The sequence below is a fragment of the Lampetra planeri genome, chromosome 11 (assembly GCF_965212315.1).
Source record: "Lampetra planeri chromosome 11, kcLamPlan1.2.h2, whole genome shotgun sequence".
Taxonomy (NCBI): Eukaryota; Metazoa; Chordata; class Hyperoartia; order Petromyzontiformes; family Petromyzontidae; genus Lampetra; species Lampetra planeri.
In genome coordinates this window covers 649,045-673,686 of record NC_136117.1, presented here as the reverse complement: position 1 = coordinate 673,686, position 24,642 = coordinate 649,045, and the positions used below count along the sequence as shown (strand labels likewise).

General features: G+C 46.3%; 1 protein-coding gene across 13 annotated transcripts in view; it reads right to left on the bottom strand.

Annotated features, from left to right (window-relative positions):
• Positions 1-24,642, bottom strand: part of LOC144721414 (complement C3-like) — a 366,684-nt gene that overhangs the window by 48,239 nt on the left and 293,803 nt on the right. For 11 of the 13 annotated variants that reach the window (XM_078599020.1, XM_078599027.1, XM_078599021.1 and 8 more), the window contains one exon: positions 10,335-10,425. In XM_078599020.1, coding sequence (XP_078455146.1) covers positions 10,335-10,425 — 91 coding nt within the window. Of the gene's footprint in view, positions 1-10,334; positions 10,426-12,134; positions 12,336-20,580; positions 20,632-24,642 lie in introns of those variants that run through there. The other 2 variants (XM_078599030.1, XM_078599029.1) reach the window with 2 other exon arrangements.

The following is a 24,642-nucleotide window of genomic DNA, read 5'->3' as shown; positions in this document are numbered from 1 at the left end:
ACTGTTTAGGTAGAAAGCACTTATGGTGGTTTCAGAAAGGTCTGGTCTCAGTCTCCAGTGATGGAACTATGCCTCCAATAAAGTTAGAGTAGCCATTCGTTTTTGTTGGCAATATTCTCAAGGTTTGTGTCCTGTGCAACAAAGGTTATGTCATATACAAATATAAATTTGCAACATGCTGTATATGGCAGGTCATTTATCTACAGTAAGTCCTCGTTTAACGTTGCTTCACACAACGTTGTTTGTTATGTCTTTAATATTAGATGGTACAAATTCACTTAATGTCGTTTAAAGCTTCCCTATAACGTCGAGAATGGACTATGGGCAGTACTGTACATGCTATAATTGGTTTTTTACCCTTTTATCTGGCAACAAAACTGACACCTTTTTTACAAGGAGTCATGTTTGCATTGACCACTATACCTGCAGTCGGAATGCAAACAAGGTGTCAGTTTTATTGCCAGATAAAAGGGTAAAAAACCAATTATCATATTTTGCTACTGGCAAATGAGGTTCCAATGGTGTAAATGCTTACCCCGAGCTCTCATACTCTGACAATGCATTGTCTTTGTGCTGTATGCCTTTTGGCGTCCTCTGGTCTAACACCGTTTGAGACGAGGCTCAAAAGAAAGCTGTCCCCAGTGTGGACCAATCAGTTTCAAATACAATGTATATATTATCAGAGTGTGTTTTTTTTGCATTTTGTTAATGCAGACATGATTCCACGTAAAAGGTTTCAGTTTGGTGTTTTAACAACTTAACACCTGTTTTGTTTCCAGATAAAAGGGGAAAAACCTATTATCATTTAAGAACTACATTTAAATCAGATATATATTTGCAAGACAGTGATGTTTAAAAAAAGACTAAAATAAAAAAAAATCAGATTTAAGTTGTATTTCTAAACATGTAACAAGAAACAGCATTTCCCCCCACTTCATGTTTTAAATTGTCAATTTCTCTATTTAGTTATCAGTGAGTTATATAATTAATCAATAATTGTTCCACATGTAAGTTTATTATCAATTTGAATAATAAAATAATGTGATATAAATTTCGATTTAAAGCTTTCGTGACTGCAGGGATTCATCTTCTTGGTTCTTTTGGTAAAGTCACGTAGAAGGGAAGTAATAAAATAATAAAAATAAAACATAATAAAATAATTCTCACGACGTTTCGGCCACAACGCAAGCAGCCGTCCTCAGGTGAAACCAGGTCTGTCGAGGCGACAGCGTCTGAATGAAACAGCACACGTGCTTGGAGCATATATATAAGCTGGGTTGGAAGGGGGGGGGGAAGGGCGCCATGACAAAATAATTTGCATATCAAGAGGAATTTAGCATATTTATGGGAAATCCAGGTATGTGATTAGTACTACTTATGTCCGTGCATTATGCAGGATTAGCAGCATCCAAGGGAGGTGATATGGGAAATGCAGGTATGTGATTAGTGCTACTTTGTACATTGTATTACAAAGTAATATATAGTATCGTAATTGTATAGTGAATATACAGCAGTGTGATATACATTAGGGTGGGTATAATAATACATAGTGTAATTTTACAATGGTTTAAAGCAATACAGTATATAATTTAATGTTGGGTTTGTCTATGGCAGTATATAGTACGGTGTAGACTCGTGTGATGTAAGAGAATAAAGTTTAGATGGAAGCATATTATATTTTTTACGACGTAGAATTGTAATGTATTACTGTTAGTAACTCAGTATCATCATTATACTAAATATACTCTACAATAAGCTATGTAGTTTATACTTTAGTTGTTTATGTGGTGGTTTTAGTTACTGCAGCTACATACTATTGTAATGCGGGCGTAAGCGACCTTCCGGAGGTGACGTCACGGGGGGTGGAGTCATGTGACGTGGGGGTAAGGTTCGGGGCTTTAAGCGGGTAAACCGGAAGGGGAAGGTAGTCGGGGTGTGAGCGGAAAAGAGTGAGGCCACGCGGGCAAGTGTGGAGAGGGGGGGCGCCGACGGCGATCGGGAGCCAACCCCGAAGATAAGAGGAAGCTGCGGAGTGGTGTGCAGCTGGGGAGGAGACAGCCAGGAGGGCTGCGTGTTAGAGGCAGCGGTGTGGCTGCCAGGAGGAGCTGCGGAGAGAGAGAGAGAGAGCAAGAAGCTGTGAGAGCTGCGGAGGGAGAAGAGCAGCAGAGAGTACAGCCAAGGGGGGCTGTGTGAGAGAAACAGCAGCGGAGCTGCTGTTGTGGATCGGGCCGACATTGGAGTCAGCACCGTGGAGAAGCTACAGAGTAAAGACAGCCGTGTGGGTGTACAGCACGAACCGAATAATAAAGGACACTGAGCCAGACATCGTGGTCCAGTCGTTTATTACACTGGTGTCGGAAGTGCAACGGCATGTCGAAACAAGTGAGGAAGAAAGTTAATCCGGCGCCTGCATCGGCTTCTTCGTCCGACGACGACGAACTCCTTCCAACCACGGATCCTGTTGGGGTGGTGGAGGAGAGCCAGGCTGAGGCGACCACGGGAACGGGAGTGGAGGATGTTGGCGCGGTGGCGGGTCCGTCGACATCATCAGACGCGGATCAACGATGGCAAGCGATGGCGGTACAACTGGAGGCACTTAAGGACGTCCTGGCGCATCTATGCCATCTCGTCGCGCCAGGGACGATGGATGATGCAAGTGGTGCTCCGCGGGCCGCCACGTTGCCTGTCCTGCCGCCGCCATTGCCCACGCGGCAAGAGGCCGCCATTTTGCGCGCTCCGTGGCGCCAAACCGCCATCTTGGCCACACCGCGGGCCGACGCCATTTTGAATTTGCCATCACAACCACCACCATTGGAAGACGGCGGGAAGAGGAGTCGGAGTCGCCACCTTACAACGGTTAAAGAATTTTCCGTCGGTGGGGACTGGAGCGCGTTCGCCTGCCGCTTCTTGGCGGCGGTACGCACAGCAAGATGGACCGATGCGGAGGCTTTGGAGGTGTTGCCGACTCTCCTGGACGACGAATCTGTCCGATTCTTCCGTTCCATAGCGACCGATAAGAAGGCAACTTTACGTGGTGTTTTTCAAGAAATGGCCGATGCTTATGAGCCACCAGATGATGCGCATCGGCGATTCGCTCAACGACAACGAGCACCAGAGGAGTCGCCCGTGGCGTTCAGGGGTGCGGTGCTGGAGCTGGCCATGGCAGCTTATCCTGAGACGCCACAGGACCTGCTTGAGCCTCTCATATTAGGGAAAATGTTGGAGCTGTCTCGGGATCTAGGGATCCCCATGCCTGTGTGTGGGCATGAGAAGCTAACTTCCCGGATGGCTGCTAAGTGTCTCGATGCGCAATTCAACCTCCGTCGCTGGAAACAAGTGACGGCGTGGACGGGGGGGCCCGTCAAAGATGGGGATGCGCTGGGATGGAACCCTGCGCAGGCCGTCTATGTTCCGGATGACCGGGGCCCTCAACAACTGACGGCCGCCTCCGCTCCATGGACGGGACGCGGCGGGCCGAGACCGCGCGCGGTGCTACCAGAACGGGGCCGTCAGGAGGCGAGGCCTGCGCTTCGGCGCAACGAGGCCGAATGTTTCCGCTGCGGGCGTAGGGGCCACTACGCCAGAGACTGCTGGGCCCGCTTCCCGGCTCCGCCGCAGCAGGAGGCCTCGGCACCGGTCAAGTCGGCTAAAGATCCTCCGAAACAGGCATGTCGGCACGCACCAGACACTCGGCAAGGCTTTCCACCTCACCCACCACCTGTGTTGCGCGATCCTATTGTTGTTGTTAAAGAAACGCCATCGACGGGGCCTTGTCATTCAGTTACGCAGTGGCGCAAATTGGCACGGAGAGTTGTCGCGGCCGCTACGGGTTCGTCCACTGTACCGGGGTCCATACAAGGTGTGGACGTGCGCATTTTGGTCGACTCGGGGGCGTCTGCGACTATTATATCGGATGTCATTTTCCATCTGTTGGGCATTCCGTCGGGGGCTGTGCGTCCGGTTTATGGGTCGTGCGTCGCTGCGAACGGGGGTAGCATGGGCATCGTGGGTCAGGTGGATGCTAAGATATCTATTGGGGATGTGTCGGCCTCGGGTGTTGTGTTGATATCGAGATCTTTGGCGGTTCCTTGTTTGTTAGGCACCGATTTTTTGGCTAAGATGCCCATTTTGATCAAAATCAATGAGAATTGTATTGAACTGCCGGGGGGCCGTCAAATCTCGTTTCTGCCGTCGCCCTGGGGGCGACCTGCTTCGGCCGTACAAGTGCAGGCGCTGTCCGTCGCATCTGTGGACATCCCACCTGGTACACAGATGCTTATACCCTTGCGGTATCGGAAGCCCCTGCCTGATCGGCTAGGAGCAGTAGGGGTCTTGTTGTCACCGTCCGCCACGATAACAACCGGGTTGGCGTTAGTGGGGGCACAGACCATCGTCCGGCCGGATCAATTACCGTTTTTACAGGTGCTTAATGCGGGGGGAGAAAACGTCCGTGTCCCGGCCGGTACGGTTGTGGCACATGCCACTACGGCGTTTGCGACCCATGATTGTCCACATAGCCGGGGAGTTGTTGCTGGGGTTTCCGAGCCAAGGAGTTCGGATGATCGTTGGGTTGCTCAATTATGTGACGAAAATTCTTCCCTGTCCATGGAGCAACGTGGTGCGCTGCGTAAATTGTTGTTGACATATTCCGATGTGTTCAGCTCCGATGATTTGGATTTGGGCCGCACTTCCTTGCTTTACCATCACATTGAGACGGGCGATGCTGCCCCTATTCGATTAAATTCGCATCGGATGAGTCCTGCGGAGCGAGAACACGTACGGGGGGCAGTGGAAGACATGTTGGCTGCGGACATTATATCGCCATCTAACAGCCCATGGGGCGCTCCAGTCGTCTTGGTTAAGAAGAAGGATGGCAAATTGCGATTTTGTGTTGATTTCCGCAAATTGAATAAGATATCGGTGGCAGATGCGTACCCTCTGCCGCGTATGGATGACTCCCTCGACGCATTGTCGGGGGCTAAGTTCTTTTCCACACTGGACCTCTCTTCGGGATTTTGGCAGCTTCCCCTTGACGAGTCCTCACGGGAGAAAACCGCATTCCGTACGCCTCAGGGGTTATTTCAATTCAACTGTCTCCCGATGGGATTGAATGCGGCCCCTGCTACATTTCAAAGATTGATGGAGCTCCTTTTGACGGGGTTGCAGTGGGAGACATGTCTTATATATTTGGACGATATCATTGTCTTCAGCCGCACATTCGATGAACATTTGACGCGGCTGGAGACAGTGTTTACGAGGATGCGTTCTGCCAAATTGAAATTCAAACCAAAGAAATGTCACCTACTGCAACGGTCCGTCCGCTATTTGGGGCACATTGTGAGCGCTGAGGGAGTGTCCACGGATCCGGAAAAGACGGCGTGCGTCCGGGATTGGCCGACTCCGGCCACCGTGGGGGATGTTCGGCGGTTTTTGGGATTTGCCTCGTATTACCGAAGATTCGTGCCGGGTTTTGCGACGATTGCGAGGCCTTTGCATCTCCTTACGGGTAAAGGACGGAAGTTTGTTTGGGGACAGCCGGAGGAGGCGGCCTTTCGGAGTCTGCGTGATCTATTGGCCACGGCCCCAACATTGGATTATCCCGATTTCGATCACCCATTCATTCTTGATACGGACGCGAGTGACACAGGTATTGGGGCGGTGTTATCACAGTCTAAAGGGGGTGTAGAGCGTGTCGTGGCGTATGGTAGCCGAGTCTTGTCTCCTGCGGAAACCCGCTACTGTGTCACTCGCAGAGAACTATTGGCGGTTGTTTTTTTCCTACGGCAATTTCGACCATACCTCTACGGTCGTTCTTTTATTGTGCGTACGGATCATGCGGCCTTGCAATATGCCCTTAAAATTGACCAGCCATCCGGACAGTTGGCACGTTGGTTGGACACGCTACAGGAATTTTCCTTCCAAATTCAACATCGGAAGGGTGTGCGCCATGCGAACGCTGACGCACTTTCCAGATTACCGCGGCGCGGCCCTTGTAAATGTGAGTCGGGGACGCATAGGTGTTCGCCGATTCCAAACCCCCCTCAGCCGCTCACGCTGGCCGTCGAGAAGTCGGACACTCCGATGGAACCGGGACCGGCTGACGGGGTTTTGAATCTGCCGCGGTCTGTCTGGATCCGGGAACAGATGATGGATGAGTCATTGGTGTCCTTGCGGAAGCGGTCTGCTAAGGACAATGGGAGTCCGAGTACGGCTGTGGGGCCGCAAACCGCTCTCCGAGATGGTCTGCTTATGTGGCGGGAGGGGTTCCAGGAACGTTGGCGCCTGGTGGTACCAACGTCCTTGCGGTTCGAGTTGATTAGAACCCTCCATTGTGACACTCTCTTACATTTAGGGGTGCAGAAGACCTTGTTGACGTTGCAACGTCATTATTTTTGGCACGGCATGGCGACAGATGTCGTAGGGCACGTGCGCGCGTGCCCTGCGTGTGCACAACGTAAGCCGCCGAAACATCCTTACGTGCCGCCTCTCCAGTCGATTCAGGTGTCTCGAGTCAATGAATTGGTGGCACTGGACATATTGGGACCTTTTCCACCATCGGCGAGGGGTAATAAATATTTGCTGGTAGGGGTTGAGTACCTCTCCCGTTGGCCGATGGCCTGGCCGTTGCCCGATCAGTCGGCCGCGGCCATTACCGACGCCTTTTTGTTTGGGTATATTATGGATAAGGGGGCGCCTGAGAGACTCCTCACGGACCAGGGCAGGAATTTCTCTTCTAAATTATTGGCGGAAGTGTGCGCGGGCCTTGGGACTAAGAAAGTACGGACATCCCCATACCATCCGCAGACGGATGGTATGGTTGAACGGCTGAACAGGACATTGTCTGCCATGCTTTGCCATACCGTGAGTGAACAACAATCAGATTGGGATCTGCACATCCCCGGGGTGCTTTCGGCGTACAGGATGACGCCTCATGCGGCTACAGGATATTCGCCGTTTTACCTTATGTATGGTCGGGAAAACGTGCCGCCGGTGGATGTGCAATTGGGAACTGGGGTGAAGGGACCTCGGAAACCACTTCCTGAATACATCCAGGACACGGTTCGCCGAGTCACGGAGGCGCGGGAGAATGCCCGCGTGGCTACGGCCAAAGCCCAGGCCCGGAACGAGCGATATGCGCGACGGTCTGAGGGGGAGTGCCCTTGGAAGGTTGGGGACCTAGCCTGGCTTCATTGTCCACAGGTACGTCCGGGGACCTCGCCGTAATTGCACAAACCCTGGCATGGTCCCGTACGCCTCATTGCGGTTCCCAACCCACAGACAGCACGCGTCCAGATTGGGTCTCGTCGCTGGGTTGTGCATACGTCGCGCTTGAAACCATATGTTGCTCCCTTACATGATGCGTCATCCCCCAATATTGCCTTGCCGGGGTCTGTTGCTGCTGACTCTCCCCTGCCTGCGTCCATTGATCTCGCTAGAGCGCCTGTCGTACCTGTTCCAGACAGGCCGGCCGTGACATTGCGGGGGACGAGGGGCCCTGCTCGGAGGACGCCTGCCAGGTCTGCGGGACCTTCGAGCCCTGCAGCCCTTCCGACCCAGCTGCGGGCACGGTCACAGGACAAGCCCAAGACTAACTCTTTAGAGACACGGGACGGCGGTGGACTTCCAGCTGCGACAGGGGGATTACCCCCTGTCGTTCCTCGACTTTCATCGCGTTCCCGTTCTGCGAGTGGGCCGCCGACCGTCCGGGACGGGCCGGCGACCCGCACACGTTCCAAATCGCTTACGTTTCGTTGATTGTTGCTGTCTTGTTATTTTTTTCTTACAGTTGTATTTATTGCATGCTTTTGTACGATCGTTGATGTTGATTGCGTTGTTGTTGTTCTTGCTGTTACATTATATGCTTAGTGTCCTTTAGGGGGGGAAGCTCGGTTCGCCGCATTACGATTTGCTATTGGTCAGCCGAGGTCGGCTGGGATTTTTCTACGGGGGAGGGTGGTGTAATGCGGGCGTAAGCGACCTTCCGGAGGTGACGTCACGGGGGGTGGAGTCATGTGACGTGGGGGTAAGGTTCGGGGCTTTAAGCGGGTAAACCGGAAGGGGAAGGTAGTCGGGGTGTGAGCGGAAAAGAGTGAGGCCACGCGGGCAAGTGTGGAGAGGGGGGGCGCCGACGGCGATCGGGAGCCAACCCCGAAGATAAGAGGAAGCTGCGGAGTGGTGTGCAGCTGGGGAGGAGACAGCCAGGAGGGCTGCGTGTTAGAGGCAGCGGTGTGGCTGCCAGGAGGAGCTGCGGAGAGAGAGAGAGAGAGCAAGAAGCTGTGAGAGCTGCGGAGGGAGAAGAGCAGCAGAGAGTACAGCCAAGGGGGGCTGTGTGAGAGAAACAGCAGCGGAGCTGCTGTTGTGGATCGGGCCGACATTGGAGTCAGCACCGTGGAGAAGCTACAGAGTAAAGACAGCCGTGTGGGTGTACAGCACGAACCGAATAATAAAGGACACTGAGCCAGACATCGTGGTCCAGTCGTTTATTACACTATTAACACTTCCCTTTATTAATGCTACCCCTATCCCCTCCCTGTGATGCTGCTAATTCTGCATAATGCACGGGCAAAGTAGTACTAATCACATACCTGCATTTCCCATATCCCCTCCCTTGGATGCTGCTAATCCTGCATAATGCACGGGCATAAGTAGTACTAATCACATACCTGCATTTACCATATCCCCTCCCTTGGATGCTGCTAATCCTGCATAATGCACGGACATAAGTAGTACTAATCACATACCTGCATTTCCCATATCCCCTCCCTTCGATGCTGCTAATCCTGCATAATGCACGGACATAAGTAGTACTAATCACATACCTGCATTTCCCATAAATATGCTAAATTCCTCTTGATATGCAAATTATTTTGTCAAGGCGCCCTTCCCCCCCCCCTTCCAACCCAGCTTATATATATGCTCCAAGCACGTGTGCTGTTTAATTCAGACGCTGTCGCCTCGACAGACCTGGTTTCACCTGAGGACGGCTGCTTGCGTTGTGGCCGAAACGTCGTGAGAATTATTTTATTATGTTTTATTTTTATTATTTTATTACTTCCCTTCTACGTGACTTTACCGAAAGAACCAAGAAGATAATGTGATATAGTTGTAAATTGCTTAAATTTAATATTTCTTAGATTATATGAATACTAACAACAAAATTGTTTTGTTAAATCTTTCTACATTGAATTACAACATTATTAGTTACATTATTAGTAACGGAGCAGAAGCCTTTTTAGATTGTTCTTCTTTTCCTTTAATTATTGCTTCATTCTCAAAAAGTTATTGATATAGGTTCACAAATAATAATTACAACAATATTGTAGCTAAAACACCAGCAATTTTTACAAAATCAGCGACTATAAAAACACCAGCAGCAACGAAAACAACAGCGCGTGCTTGTAGCGCACGCAGACAAAACCACGTGATTCGAAGAGTCATTGTAATTGGGTAATAATGACAGCTCTGACCGGAGCGCATTGAAAGGTTTAAAGAGTAAATTAGCATAGTTTTAGCCTTGTAGGGTATATTGATACAGTACATGTAAGCTGGGCTTACGAAAAATGTTTTGTTGTTATAACTACAGGGATATTTTTTTTATAAAAAAAATTCTGCTGAAACACTGCGCAACAATTTTATAGACAGTAATTTTGGTGTCACCCCCTCTGATGGTGTCACCCGGTGCGGCCCGCACCCCCCAGTGACGCCACTGATTAGATGTACAGTATAACGGCATTCGATGTTGGCAAACTTCAGCAGCAGGCCTTGTTGCCAAACAGCGTCAGCAGCAGAAGTCAATCATTTTGTGCTGTTTTTCTGTTGACACTGGGAACACGCTTCTATGAGTTGAAGGCAACGATCTTGTTTCGCAGAAACTACAGCCAATATGAAATCCTTATCGCGGCCTACCTGTTACGTGTTTGTTTCCATAAACACAACTAATACCCTCATCTAGGCGAAATGGATGTCGTTAATTTGAATCCAGATATGATCAAAAGAGTCACTAGGATAAACATGCAGTACTCTAACCACTATGAAAACCATTCCCCTTACACATAATCTTGGATTGCATTTCAACGTTGCATGTGGGTGGCAGGTTGGTGCAGTTGGAATACTTTTGGTGTACAGCAAAAAGCTTTGTGTTTGATCCCTGGCTCGGGAACTTTTCGGTGTGGAGTGTATTTTATCCCCTTGTTCTAGATGGGGTTCTTTGAATTATGTGGTGTCCTTCAATTGCTAAAAACTCATGTAACTAGTATTAGCCACTCTACACCCATCCCAAAACTATAAAGCTGCACAGATTCCAGATTGCCCATCTAAATATTTGGAAAATTCACCTCCGTCATTCGCTTCAGTCATCGTGACTTTCAAATCAAATGTGGAGCAGGATTTGCTTGGGGGAGCCACCTTGTTGAAGACGCTCATAATCTATGGAATAACAAACACGCACACACATTAGAACTAGGGTTGTGTAAATGATAACTGGGAAACCGGTCGTAAGCATTTTCCGCATCGATTACCTATTTAAAAAATCAGCAACTGGTAACCAGTAGAATTTTAGAAACGAATGCCCCTCTTGATCTTGCACCATTGTTTCTACTGCAGCACCAGATTATGGACTTGAACCAGAGACCTCTGGATTGTAAGTTTAGTGTGCTAATCATTACACCACTTTGGCAGCTCCCTACATTTCTCAGTTAAATGTAAATACAGTTTGTTATGTTTGCTCAGAGACATTTCTAAGTGTGGAAAACTGGTCACTGGTTTTACTGTTTTTCTTCATGCTGTTACCAGTAATGAAAAAACACATTTTAACAATCCCAGTAAGGAGTGGCAGCTTGGAAAAGCAGATCCCACATTACCCAAGCACTGAGCACAACCTCTCCCAGCACACATGCAATTCACTGGTGTTCATGCAAGCACTCAACACAACTAGAAAACAAAAATTAGGAATTAAAACACTTTTCAGAAAGGACACATATAGCTGAAGGGCTGAGCAATAAAGAGTAATGCATAAGCTTTTGCGACCAATATTATTCATAAACATTTTTTGGGTTAGATTGCATAAATTTACGTGTTGTATACTCACCGCCAGCCGACATTCAATTAGTGGCGTTTATTACGTGTGTAGTGGTGATACGCGCTGGGTGTATATGTCGTGTGCCAGCGCGTATGTACGGGTGTGTGTGTGGTGACGCGCGCTGACGGGGAGGAGCAGGCGTCAGTGCGCGGGTGGGGGGTAGTGCTGCTGATTGGCTGTGTGCCGGTGACGCGCCCAGAGGGAGTGATCGGGTAGCAGCGCGGTGTGATTGGTCGGGGAGTGGAAACACGCGCTGAGCGGAACCGGATCGTAGGGATAGCGCGTGGGGATTGGGTAACTGAGGAGCGGTGCCGACGTTGAGGTCCGCATCCGCTCCGTCTCCCGGGAAGAAGGGGTATATAAGGTGATGCACAGAGGAGCAGGGGGCAGAAGTGGAACCATCTAAGAATGAAGACGAAGGTGCAGAGATAGAGCCCGGAGAGGAGAGTAATGGAGAGTAGAGGAGAGTAAGGTATAAGTGTGTAGCCAGCGAGAGAGAACGGTCTACACGAGCTGAGTAATGTATAGTGTGTAGCCAGCGAGAGAGAACGGTCTACACGAGCTGAGTAATGTATAGTGTGTAGCCAGCGAGAGAGAACGGTCTACACGAGCTGAGTAATGTATAGTGTGTAGCCAGCGAGAGAGAACGGTCTACACGAGCTGAGTAATGTATAGTGTGTAGCCAGCGAGAGAGAACGGTCTACACGAGCCGAGTATGCATACGGTGTAGCCAGCGAGAGAGGAAGGTCTACACGAGCCGAGTATGCATACGGTGTAGCCAGAGAGAGAGATGCAAAGTCTACACGAGGCGAGTGGAGAGTGTAGCAGAGGCGCAGAGTCTACACGAGGCGAGAGAGGAGTGTAGCCGAGGCGCGGAGTCTACACGAGGCACAGAGAGCCGGCAGCACAGAATCCAGAGTCAAGAGAAGCGCATTGTGAAGAAGAGAGGCCACGCGTTGTATTGTTACAAGTCAAGATTTAATAAAAGAAGTGTGTTCCCGTCAAGGAGTTTCCTGCCGTCATTTTCCAATACTTCACGTGCATATAACATGCTAATTTGTTATGGCTTCAGCAGCACCGGTTATATTAGAACAATACCATCTTACCTATAAACGTCCTTTTTTGTCTGTTTGTCCGTCTGTCTGTTCGTCTCTGTGTGGACGCGCACTTGCGAAGGATTTGGCTTGCGAACCGTGGCCAGGTGCCACGCCATAAGCCCCCTGCTTGGCATAGGCTATTCCGTTTTCCCATCTGTAAACTTTAAAGTAGTTTAATGAACAATTTAGTGCAAAATTTGTATTAAATAATTTCCCCGCTCCGCTCAAGGTGCCCGGGGATTGCCCCTGGCAACGCACGCGCGTCATCGGTAGAGGGTGGGGGAGGATTTCTCCTTTGCGTTCAAAATGCAAAAAGAATACACGCAACGCTGCGGTAGATTCATCAAAGTGTCATGTCCTCTTCTCTCCCCCTCCACCCCAATGTGTACACTTACTACTATAGATATGAATATTATAGCGCTTATTTTTATTGTAGCGCGGGAGGAGGGATGGTGGAGGGGGCGGGGGTAGTGGCCCAGCCCCCAGCCTGGTAATGCGTCACCTCCAGCTGGGCAATCTAGGCGAGGCCGCGGGCTCTGCACGGGACTAGGCCTCACCACGGCAATGTGAAGTACAATTTTATTGAATATTTCACTAAGAACTCAGGTTCATTGTTTACTATTATGAAACAAACCAGATATTACAATAATAATGTTTGTGTGCAGAAAACACATTTTTCATGATTAGGTTGCTAAATATTTCCTTTTTTAGCTGTGTTTTTATGACGCTGCGACGGTGTACTGACAGTCTTGCTGTGGCCTGCTGATTAATCAACGTCAGTGCACTGGCACTCTATTATCTACACTGCTAATATTGCTTTTGGCCATTATGAGTGTATGCCAGTCTATAGTCTATAATCTGTTGCCTGCTTCTTTACCTCACTCAATGTACTGCCAGCCATTCATGTCGACTGTATCCTGCTTTTTAAGCAGCTGACCGTATTTCCAGCTTTTTATGTCGACTGTAACAATGCTTATGTCATTGAGTCGGCGTACTGGCAGTCTATAGCCTGCTTCTCAACTTACCTGTGCATACTGCTGCTCTTTAATGTACACTTATTTCAGCTTATTTCAATGCATTTCTATTGTTTAGATTGCTCACATCACGCTATAGTACTGCGATTCTGATTAATATGTTATACTGCTAAATACGTTGGACTTTCTTAGCTACAGCCCATTGCATTTCGTCTATCGTTTTGTTACATTCATGGGAACATCACTCATTTAAATGTTGCCATACCGCAGCTTTACTTTCCACCAAAGCAGGGAGCACGCAGCGAGGTTCAATGTCCCAAATATTGTTGACCTTGCTTTCTTACGGTGGGTGAGGAACATTGTCAGAGATACATTGTTCTTCCATACCAAGAAAACATCGCACTATTTCCTGACACTAACAGAGCATACGATGCCCTACAATAACTCATTTTCCTGTCACAAGGCCAAGATGGATACCACATCAAGGTTCCTCCAGTTACAAAGCTGCAGGACAAAAACATCCTCACAAAACTGTCTCCTCTAAAAAACTTATATTCCTTCGTGATCATGGACAGAGGAGGAAACCACATATTATGGTGCGCCAACCTCTTTCACCAGTATGTTGTCCATGAGTTTTCCAATATTGAGAGTGAGCGCCTTCTTTACATTCAACTGAATCAAAACTACCTGTGTGTGAACAGTATGCTCATCTCTGGGACGCCATCAATGCCGAAGGAGATGCAAACGGTCACAATGTGGGATGATTAGTTATTTTGCCTTCATCCTTCACAGATCCACCAAGATGCATACATGATAAGACTCAGGATGCTATGACGTACATCAGCCAATATGCCAAACCCCATCTCTTCATCACATTCACTTGCAATCCCAAATAAAAGGAGATCCAGGTTTACCTTTATCCAAGCCAAAAGCCACCAGACAGACATGACATCTTAGCGAGGGTCTTAAAACTCTAAGTTTATGACCTCATGATGCTTCTTCTTGGTTCTTTCGGTAAAGTCACGTAGAAGGAAAATAATAAAATAATAAAAATAAAACATAATAAAACCATTTCGGATCTTAACTGATTGTGTTCACGTTTACGGTGACTTTCAGACCGCAGTCCACTCACTACCATTGACTATATATCTTGTATTCTCCGCAGGGAATGGATTCTTTGCTCCGCTGCAAGCTTCCTATCACCACTCTCCCATTGACATATTTCGTTGCTTCCTCTTAGTACATTTCACGCGACGGTCAATGATATAGTGTAGAGCATATTGTATAATAATAAATAGTATTAAAGTGTAATGTTTAATACAATGTATAAGGTAATATATAGTATCGTAATTTTATAGTGAATATATAGCAGTGTGGTATACAGTTGGTTGGGTAGAATAATACATAGTGTAATATTACAATGTATAGTCTATAAGCATATTAGTTGCTGCGGTGCCATATTATTAACATTCCTTCCCTTTATTAATTCTAACCTTACTCCCTCCCATTGATACTGCTAATCCTGCATAATGCATGGGCATAATGACTTTAAACCCCTCGCCAAACCTCCTACGCATTTCACAAGTAGTACTAATCGCATATCTGCATTTCCCATAAATATGCTAAATTCCTCTTGATATGCAAATTATTTTGTCAAGACGCTCTTCGCCCCTCCATCCCAGCATAAATAGTCGCTCCAAGCCTGGGGCGTGCCATTCAGACTCTGTCTCCTTGACAGACCTATTCTCCACCTGAAGACAGCTGCTTGCGTTGTGGCCGAAACGTCGTGAGAATTATTTTATGTTTTATTTTTATTATTTTCCTTCTAGGTGACTTTACCGAAAGAACCAAGAAGATGAATCCCTGCAGTCATGAAAGCTTTAAATCGAAATTTAACTCATGATGCTTATTACGATCAACCAAGGCGGCATCTTTGGATAGACAAGCAGTAACTTGCACACCATTGGGTGGCAAAAACGTCATCTTCCTCATGCTCACATTTCGCTATGGATGAGGGAAACAATTCATGCAAATCACATTGACAGATTTATCAGTGCTGAGCTACCTCACCCCCATCAAGACCCTGCCCTTTTTCTATGTGGTCTGCAACCAAATGCTCCATGGTCTATGTGGCCATTTCTATCCAAATGTGCCATGTATGCAAGACCACAGGTGTACCAAGAGGTATCCACGGAACTACTTGAAAGACACTCAGTCAGCCCATGATGGCTATCCTCTATATTGTCACAAAAATACTGAGCATGGTGGATTTAAAACAACGCTCAGACCTGCCACTATCTCGCTAATTAAGGTTCACAACCAGTGGATCGTTCCCTACTGCCGTCTTCTGTGTAAGATCTTCCAGGCCCACTATAATGTTAAATTCGGCTATTCTAAAAAAAGCCATCATATATGTTTGCCAATACATCAACAAAGGCTCTGACATGGCTGGCTTTCTTCTTCTTGGTTCTTTCGGTAAAGTCACGTAGAAGGGAAGTAATAAAATAATAAAAATAAAACATAATAAAATGAAATAATTCTCACGACGTTTCGGCTACAACGCAAGCAGCCGTCTTCAGGTGAAGAACGAGACACTACCAAGCTAGGAGCTTATATATAAACTGGGTTGCAGGTGGAAGAGCCCCTTAACAAAAAAGAATGTGCATATGAAGAGGAATTTAGCATATTCATGGAAAATGCGTAGGAGGTGGGCGGGGGGGGGGGGGGTTTCAAAGGCATATTATGCCCATGCATTATGCAGGATCAAGCAGCACCAAGGGGGGGTGCAGGGAGTAGCATTAACAAAGGAAAGGAATGTTATTGATATGTAGCTGCAGTTACTAAACAACCACGTAGAAAACTAAAGTATAAACTACATAAAAAAAAACTAAAGTATAAACTGCATAGCACCATCAGTATACTTACTATACTCTACAATAAGCTGAGTTACTAACAGCAAGTAATACATTACAATTCTACGTCGTAAAAATTATATAATATGCTTCCATCTAAACTTTATTCTCTTACATCACACGAGCATATACCGTACTATATACTGCCATAGATAAACCCAACATTAAATTATATACTGTATTACTATAAACCACCCTATACCTTATACATTTCAACATAACACTATGTATTATTCTACCCACCCTAATGTGTATCGAAATGGTTTATTACGTCCTTCCAATGATTGCTAAGCCAGAATCCATCTTCTCGGTTAAAATTGTCTCTGTGTTTGTATATGTGGATCGCCTCATGAACGAATCTCTCATGATAGCCAGATGGCTTGCAGAGAACCTCTGTCTTGGAGAAGTCAATGTCATGTGAGCCCACTAAGTTGTAACAGTGATCTGCCACGGCTGAGGTGTTTGTCCTACCGTGTTTCAGGTCAGCTTTATGTTCACGGATGCGGTCCGAGACATGTCGTTTGGTTTCCCCAATGTAACTGCTACCACAGAGGCAACTTAGTTTGTAGACACCAGGGTACTGTATGTCTGGAACCACATATTTTACAGACGGTACCAGATCACGGATTTTATGTACTGTGTTGAATCGGACCTGGATCTTGTGTTTAATCAGGATTTTGGAGATCTTTTTTGTGACCCCAGCAATGTAGGGTAAGGTGATGGTCTTGAAAGGCTCCTCAACAGGATCCTTCTTGATGGTTGGAGTGATGGCTTTGCGGATTGTGTAGTCGGAGTAACCATTAGCCTTAAGAGCTTGGCGTACGTGTTTGAGTTCACTGGAAATGTGTTCATGGTCGGAGATGCATTGGGCTCTATGATATAGAGTCTTGATGAGAGAATTCTTCTGGGATGGATGGTGGTGGGAATCCGGTTTTAGATAAGCATCCGTATGGGTGGTTTTCCTGTAGACAGAGTGGCTCATTGAACCATCAGGTCTCCTTTTGATTAGGACATCCAAAAAGGGTAGCTTGCCATCATTTTCGACTTCCATGGTGAATCTGATGGCTGGGTGTATGGAATTGATGTGGTCGAGAAATTGGTCTAGAGCAGGCCGGCCATGTGGCCAGATGACAAAAGTGTCGTCTACGTACCTTTTCCATAAGGTCGGACGTAGAGTGGCAGTCTGGATGGCGTCCGTCTCAAATTTCTCCATGAAGATGTTGGCTACAACCGGAGATAGGGGGGAGCCCATTGGGGTGCCCTCAATTTGCTTGTAGAAAGTTTCATTCCAAGTGAAGTATGTATTGGTTAAGCAGTGTCTCACCAGGGGGGGTACCCCAGCATTCAGTCCTTGATGAACCAAGTCTTCAATGATTGCGATGGTGTCAGGTACAGGAACCTTGGTGAATAAGGAAACCACATCAAAACTGACAAGCAGGTCGTCTGGGGACAGGGCAATCCCCTTGATTGTCGATACCAGGTCAGTAGAGTTTAGTACTGCAGAGGTGGTTTTTCCAGTGAAAGGCCGTAGAATTTCAGACAAAAAACGAGCCAATTTATAGGTGGGGGAGTTGATAGTAGAAACAATGGGACGAAGAGGTGTATCTTCTTTATGTATCTTTGGCAAGCCGTATAATCTTGGTGGCCTGGCTGCAGAAGGTTTCAACGAGAACTGTTTGGTCTGATCAAATAATGCGGTTGAATCAGAAATGATTTTGTTGGTTTTAGTGACGAGGCTGTTGGTGGGGTCTCTTTTTATTTTTGTATAGCTGCCATCGTTGAGTAGTTCTTGAATTTTGTTGTTGTATTCTATTTTGTCCATGATGACAGTGGCATTGCCTTTGTCGGCTGAGAGGATGACAATGTCATCCCTCTTTTTTTTAATTGAGCTAATTCAAAACGCTCATCTTTGCTGATGTTGCTAGCTGGCATCTTAGCGTTTTTGAGGGTTGCAGAGATTTCGGATCTTGCTACGTCTGCAGCGATGTGACTCAAGCCCTTGAGAGCTACATTTACTCGAGCAATTATATCATTAACTGGTATGTGTCTAGGTGTGACTGCAAAGTTTAGTCCTTTAGCTAAAACGGATTTCAAACCTTCAGAAATAGAACTGTTACTGCGATTAATTACGACTTTGTTAACATCTAGCTTTTTAATGTGTGGGTCCGGTTTCTTGTTTGAGAGGCGGTTGAATTTGGAAATCAAGTTGTCCTTACATTTAGTCGACATAGCGGCAGCTGAAGAGGCAGTCATTTTTTCCACATGTTCCCAATCCGATGTGGACATTGTTGCACTCAAAGATAAGTGTGATTTGTAGAGTGTCTTGTCTAACTGATCTAGTTCGGTGCGCGTAAGTCTGATTTTCTCTGAGATAAGAGCTAAGCTAGTTCTAGACAGAATTCGTTTCGCATTAGAAGAAGTTACAGCAGCAGATGTTAGTGTAAATGCGTTTGGTATTACCTTAGAGTCGCGGCATCTCTTGAGAAAGGTGAGAGACTCGATTAGCTGAGCCTTCTTATCACGGAGCTTGTTGAAGGATCTCAAAGTTACGTGGAAACCCTCCCCGTAGAGGCGGTTACAAAACAGAGGGGCAAAGTGTGCATGAGCTCAAACGTTTTTTTCCAAGGAACATACATCAGCAACAATGAGGCCATTTGCTGAATTTTTAGCTTCCCCATCCATAACCGTTCCCCCACAGTCGTCCATTTGGCACTTCACCTCAAAAATGGTCAACGCATCGACGTCACCAAAGGAAATGCCCAACAGCAGGCCCTGGCTCCACAAGATACCACCCTTATGGCGTTCTTTGTTTTGTACCCAAGTGACCCATTTGCTGCCAACCTGCTCTGTCATTGAGTTCCCTCCTACTATACTTGGACTCCTAAAAAAATGGAAGCGACGTGCTGCTGACGGTGAATCTGATGCCTTAAGACGAGTCTACACAGTTCATCCCAACAATCAGCAGTGCTACTTTCTCCCAATGCTTCTCCATGTTGCCAAAGGGCACAGATCTTTCCAAGACCTCTAAACAGTGAAATGAGTTGTCTGTCAAACATACAGGGAAGCTTGCAATCTTGGTGCAATTCTTGCGCATGATCACCATCTTAATAAAGCTATGTCAGAAGCTTATGTTGGTGAGTCCCCTTTCCAACTGACATTGTTCTTCTGCATAAATCTTCAAGTTTTCAGCCCATCTAACCCCAAGGGACTCTGCAAAAATACTAAGAGGGCATGAGTGAGGACATCCTCCACAGAGCTCAATGACAAAATACAACCTCGACGTCAACTTTTCTGATGTCATCTTCAAACAGACCCTCATCCTCCTTCACAACAAACTGCACTTCATTTCTGGAAAATACCTCACGTCTATGGGACTACCAACACCCTACACGGACAACCTGCATGCCCTTGCTCAAGAGATCCTACGTGAAATATGCTATTATGCTTTACAGCTTCTTAAATTAAGTTTAGGAAAATTAACCAAAGCTAATGGATGCATGGCTCCATGGGAGTGTGTAAATCACTGTATGTGTGTGTCTATGTGTGTCAGTCGATGTGTGTGTACATCGATGTGTATGTGTGTGTGAGTCCATATGTGTATGTGTCAGTCGATGTGTGTTTAAGTCAATATGTGTGTGTGAGTCAATTTTTGTGTGTATCTAAAGTCCATGTATGTGTGTGTGAGTCCATATGTGTATGTGTGTGTAGGCCAATGTGTGTGTGAGTCTATGTATGGGTGTATGTGAGTCCATTTGTGTGTTTGTGTAAGTCCATGTGTGTGTGTGTAAGTCGATGTGTGTGCGTGGGTCCATGTGTGTGTGTAAGTCCATATGTGTGTCTCTTAGTCGATTTGTGTGTCTAAGTACATATGTGTGCTTAGGTCGATGTGTGTGTGAGAGTCTACATATGTGTGTGTGAGTCGCTGTATGGGTGTGTGTGAGTCCATGTGTGTGTTTGTGTAAGTCCATATGTGTGTGTGTAAGTCGATGTGTGTGCGTGGGTCCATGTGTGTGTGTGTAAGTCAGTTCAGTTAATGTATTAGGTATAGCCATGTGGGCTCTGTGTGTACAGGTGTGTCGATATTATGAAGTGGTTGTGGAGAGAGTGGAGTTTCCCATACCTGGGCAGTGTGCTTATGACCAGCTCCCGTTTCACAGCAGAGGTCTCACTCCGAATCAACCGTGTGGCATTATCTTTTCATCAGCTGCGCAATGCTGTGTGGAAGCTACCTGGTCTGTCACTCCGCTCGAAGCTTCGGGTCTTCTCAGCCATAGTTATGCCCTCCCTTCTCTATGCTTGTGAAACTTGGACCTGTCTAAATAAACATCTGTGCCGATTCAAACCATTTAGGATGGCATGCCTACGATCCATCCTAGGTTTCACCAGGCTGGATTGTGTGAGGAGCTCACAAATCTTTGAAAGATCTGGACACATTCCCATTGGAGAGCTTCTCCGGCAGACAAGGATGCATTGGCTGGGTCATGTAGCTCGCATGCCCAGCCACTGCATGCCCAAGCAGCTTCTGTTTTTCAGTTTCATTTACTTGGTATAGCCCTGTGAGCCATTCGACTCTGGAATCGGGTGCAACCGTAACAAACAAAAACATGAACAAGAAACATCTTAAAGTGACTACACACAACAGAGAAATCCAGGAAAAAACAGCAAAGTATTCCAGAAAAAGCACTGTATATCAATGCTGTGTGCAAAAATCCCAGTGGGATGCAAGTCAAACAATAAGAACCATAAGACAATTTAGATTAAAGTTATCAGGCTAACTCTGTACTACAATAAACAAATATGGCAAATCAAAATCACCAAAATAGAGCTATACAAACAATGTAACAGTGATCATAGGAGCTGTGATTCAAATTTAACAAACGATATAATAACATGTACAACGAAACTTTGCAGCCATAGCTGGCAGCATGAATCACTCCATAACAGCAGGAGTCTCAGTAGGAGTATCAAAAAATGTCAATGCACCTTTAAACATCAGCACACTATAATCAAAACTCAAGATCATACTTTGCAGTGGTCATCCGGAGCGATACATTTGATTTCAGGCCACTGAATAACAGTGGCAGCTAGGGGTGTACCACTCGTCTAGAGCAGTTTTGAGTAAAGATCTCGCAGGTAGTGATCCAAGTTGTAGTTTATTGGCGATAGCATTCCAGACCCTGGGGGCATCAATAGCAAAGGCCCTTCCTCCAGTATTTGTACGGCAATAAGGAATGTGAAGCTGGTAAATGAGCGAGGACCTTAGGTCAAATTTGTTCTTCGAAACAGTGAGGAGATCCAGCAGGTAGTCTGCTGATTTTTACATCGTGAATAAATAAGTACATCGTGAATAAATAAGATCTGATGCACAAGCCGTCGATCATTAAGAGATGTTAAGATTGACCCAATGTAGAGATCACAGTGGTGGGTCCTATATGGGCAGTTCAATGCTAATCTTAAGGCCGAGTGATAAATTGAGTCAAGCTTCTTCAGTACAATACTGGGGGCTGATTTATATACGATGCCACAGTAATCAAGTAGAGGCAGTATGGTAGCTTTTATCAATTCTAAACGGAACATAGGGGAGAAGCAGTGCTTGTGTCGATACAGAAAACCTATTTTTATTTTTGTCTTTTTACCAATATAATCAATGTGATCTTGAAAATTCATTTTTTAATCAAGGATGACCCCAAGATATTTATAGATCTTGACTTGCTCTATTTGATCATTATTTAAGGAATGTAATTGGGGAAAAATAACTTCCTGTTTTAGTCCTGGGGAGAAGCATAGCACCGTGGTTTTGGAGGTATTCAGGACTAGTTTAAGAGCAACTAGCTGATGTTGTAGTTTCTTGAAATCACCCTGGAGCTTAGCAATCACGTCATCCGGAGAGCAGCCAGCAGTAATCAGTATCGTGTCATCTGCAAAAAGATTTACCCTGGAATGATCCAAGTCAGTGCCCAAGTCATTGACATGAAGAGAGAACAAGAGGGGACCGAGGATGGAACCCTGTGGAACCCCTTTTGTTATCTTAACACTGTTTGACCTCCAGCCATCTATGAATACAGTTTGGGTGCGAGAAGAGAGGTAATTTTTTAACCATCCCAAAGCATGTTTGGAGAAGCGGAGGCAACTTAGTTTACTAAGCAGGGTGTTGTGGTCGACTGTATCAAAGGCTTTGGACATGTCAAGAAAAAGACTGGCGCAGTACTGCTTATTATCAAGGCTACTGTAAATGTGATTCAGAGAGTCTAATGCAGCAGATGCGGTGCTGTATTTTTTTCGGAACCCAGATTGGTTTCGATGTAAGAGATTGTTGTCGGACAGGAAACTGGGAATTTGGTAGTTCAATAATTTTTCTAAAATTTTCATTAAAGGGGACAAAATTGAGATAGGTCGGTAGTTTTTTGGATAATCTTTAGGGCCCCCTTTGTGAAGTGGACGAACATAGGAATGTTCCCATTCTAGAGGTACTGATGCTTCTTTGATGGACAGGTTGAAAATATGGGCTATAGGTTTGTAAATTAGGTGACCAACAGTTAGCAGAGCAAAGACGGGAATGCTATCCGCTCCGGTAGAGGAGGACCCTTTGAGGTACGAACGTTATTTCAGAACATTACTTTCATGGATAGGCTGGAAACTAAATTCGTTTAATGTTTGGACAGGCGTGTAGGAAATTGCATGAGCAGGGGTGACTCCCAATATATTATTAAAAAGGTCACCAGCTTCAGAAAAATGAAGGTTAAAATTGTCGACTACTTTTTGGGGCTCTGAAAAATAGTCCCCATTTCGGTTAAGCGCAACAGGAAGATTATCTGTGTTAGATTCCCTTTCGATACATTTGACTGTTTTCCAGAAGATCCTGGCGTTGCCATGTGATTCCAGGAGAGTGGAGGAAAAGTAAGCATTTTTTGCATGCCATATTTTTTGAACACATCTATTCCTTAAAGTCCTGTATTCTAGCCAGTCTTTGACCAAATTACTTTTCTGAGCACATGCCCAAGCCTTGTCCCTAGTTTTCATGGGCTTAGTAATCAAAGGATCAAACCATGGTGGGCGGTTGCCTTTCATTTTAAATCTAACCAACGGAGCATGTTTGTTAAGAATTTGGAGAAACGTATACCTGAAGGTCTCCCAAGCAGTAGTCAGGTTGGGGATATCACAGACCTTCTCAATATCCGAGTGAAGCACATCATTAGTAAATGCCTGTATGCTGAAGTGTCTCATGGACTGCTTATCAACCAATTTAGGGGGGGCTTTGGATCTGCTGACGATCTCACCCCAAATATGAAGGAGTGATCACTAAGGTTATTACCCAGAACACCAGTAAGTGGGAAATTGTGAGGGGCATTAGTCAATAGGACATCAAGCAGAGATGACTGTCCCGGGTTTTTTAGGTTGGTTCTTGTGGGGACATGTATTAATTGAAACAGGTTACATTCATCTGCAAAATTTGTGGCCACGGCCGGCGAGTTTAACCAATTCCAATTCAGATCACCCATTAACATTATTTCACCTTTAGGGAGGCCCCCAAGAAGCTCCCTCAGCGTTACCAGCTTCAACATCCTTACCACTAGGTGGTCTATAGCAGCACACTACCAATATCTGTCGATTTTTAGGGAAAGTGATTCTGAGAGCCAGACCTTCAAAACAATATATTTTTTCAACAAGGAATGAGCTAGTGAACATGCAATAGTACTACGAACATATATGGAAATTCCACCTCCTTTAGACACTCGGTCAAGTCGATGTGTTTGTGTGTGTGGGTCGATGTCTGTGTCTCAGTCGATGTGTGTGTGTGTGTGCCTTTTTCGCCCGGGCAACGCCGGGTACTTACCACTAGTCTTACCTATAAACGTAATTTTTCGTCTGTGTATCTGTCCCTCCATCTGTCTGTCTCTGTGTGGACGCAAATTGTGAAGGATTTGGCTCGCGGACCGTGGGGTTTATGTAAAAAAAAATTGGCCAGGTACAACGCCGTAAGCCCCGTGCTTGAAATAGGCTATTCCGTTTTCCCATCCGTCAATTTTAAAGTAGTTAAATTAACAATTTAGTGATATTTTGTATTCTTTAAATATTTCCCAGCGCCGCTTAAGCTGCACGGGAGTTGCCCCTGGCAACGCATGCGCATCGTCGGTGGAGGGTGGGGGGGGATTTCTCCTTCGCGTTCAAAATGCAAAAAAATACACGCAACGCTGAGGTAAATTCATTAAAGTGTCACGTCCTCTTCTTTCCCCCACCCACCCCAATGTGTGCACTTACTACTATAGGGTTGGTAGATACTAATAGTATAGCGCTTAGATATTATTATTTTAGTGTGGGCGGGGGGATGGTGGGGGGCGGGGGTAGCAGACCAGCCCCCAGCCTCGGCTGGCTGGGCAATCTAGGCGAGGCTAGGGACTCTACACGGGACTAGGCATCACCACAGCACTCTGTCAGGTCAGCACTTTGTGCTATAGAGTCGATATATACTGCTATAGAGTCAGCATGTACTAATGTAGTTAGCAGGTACCACCACAGTCAGTATGTACTGCTGTAATCATACAGGTACCACCACAGTCGGTATGCCCTGCTGTAATGAAACC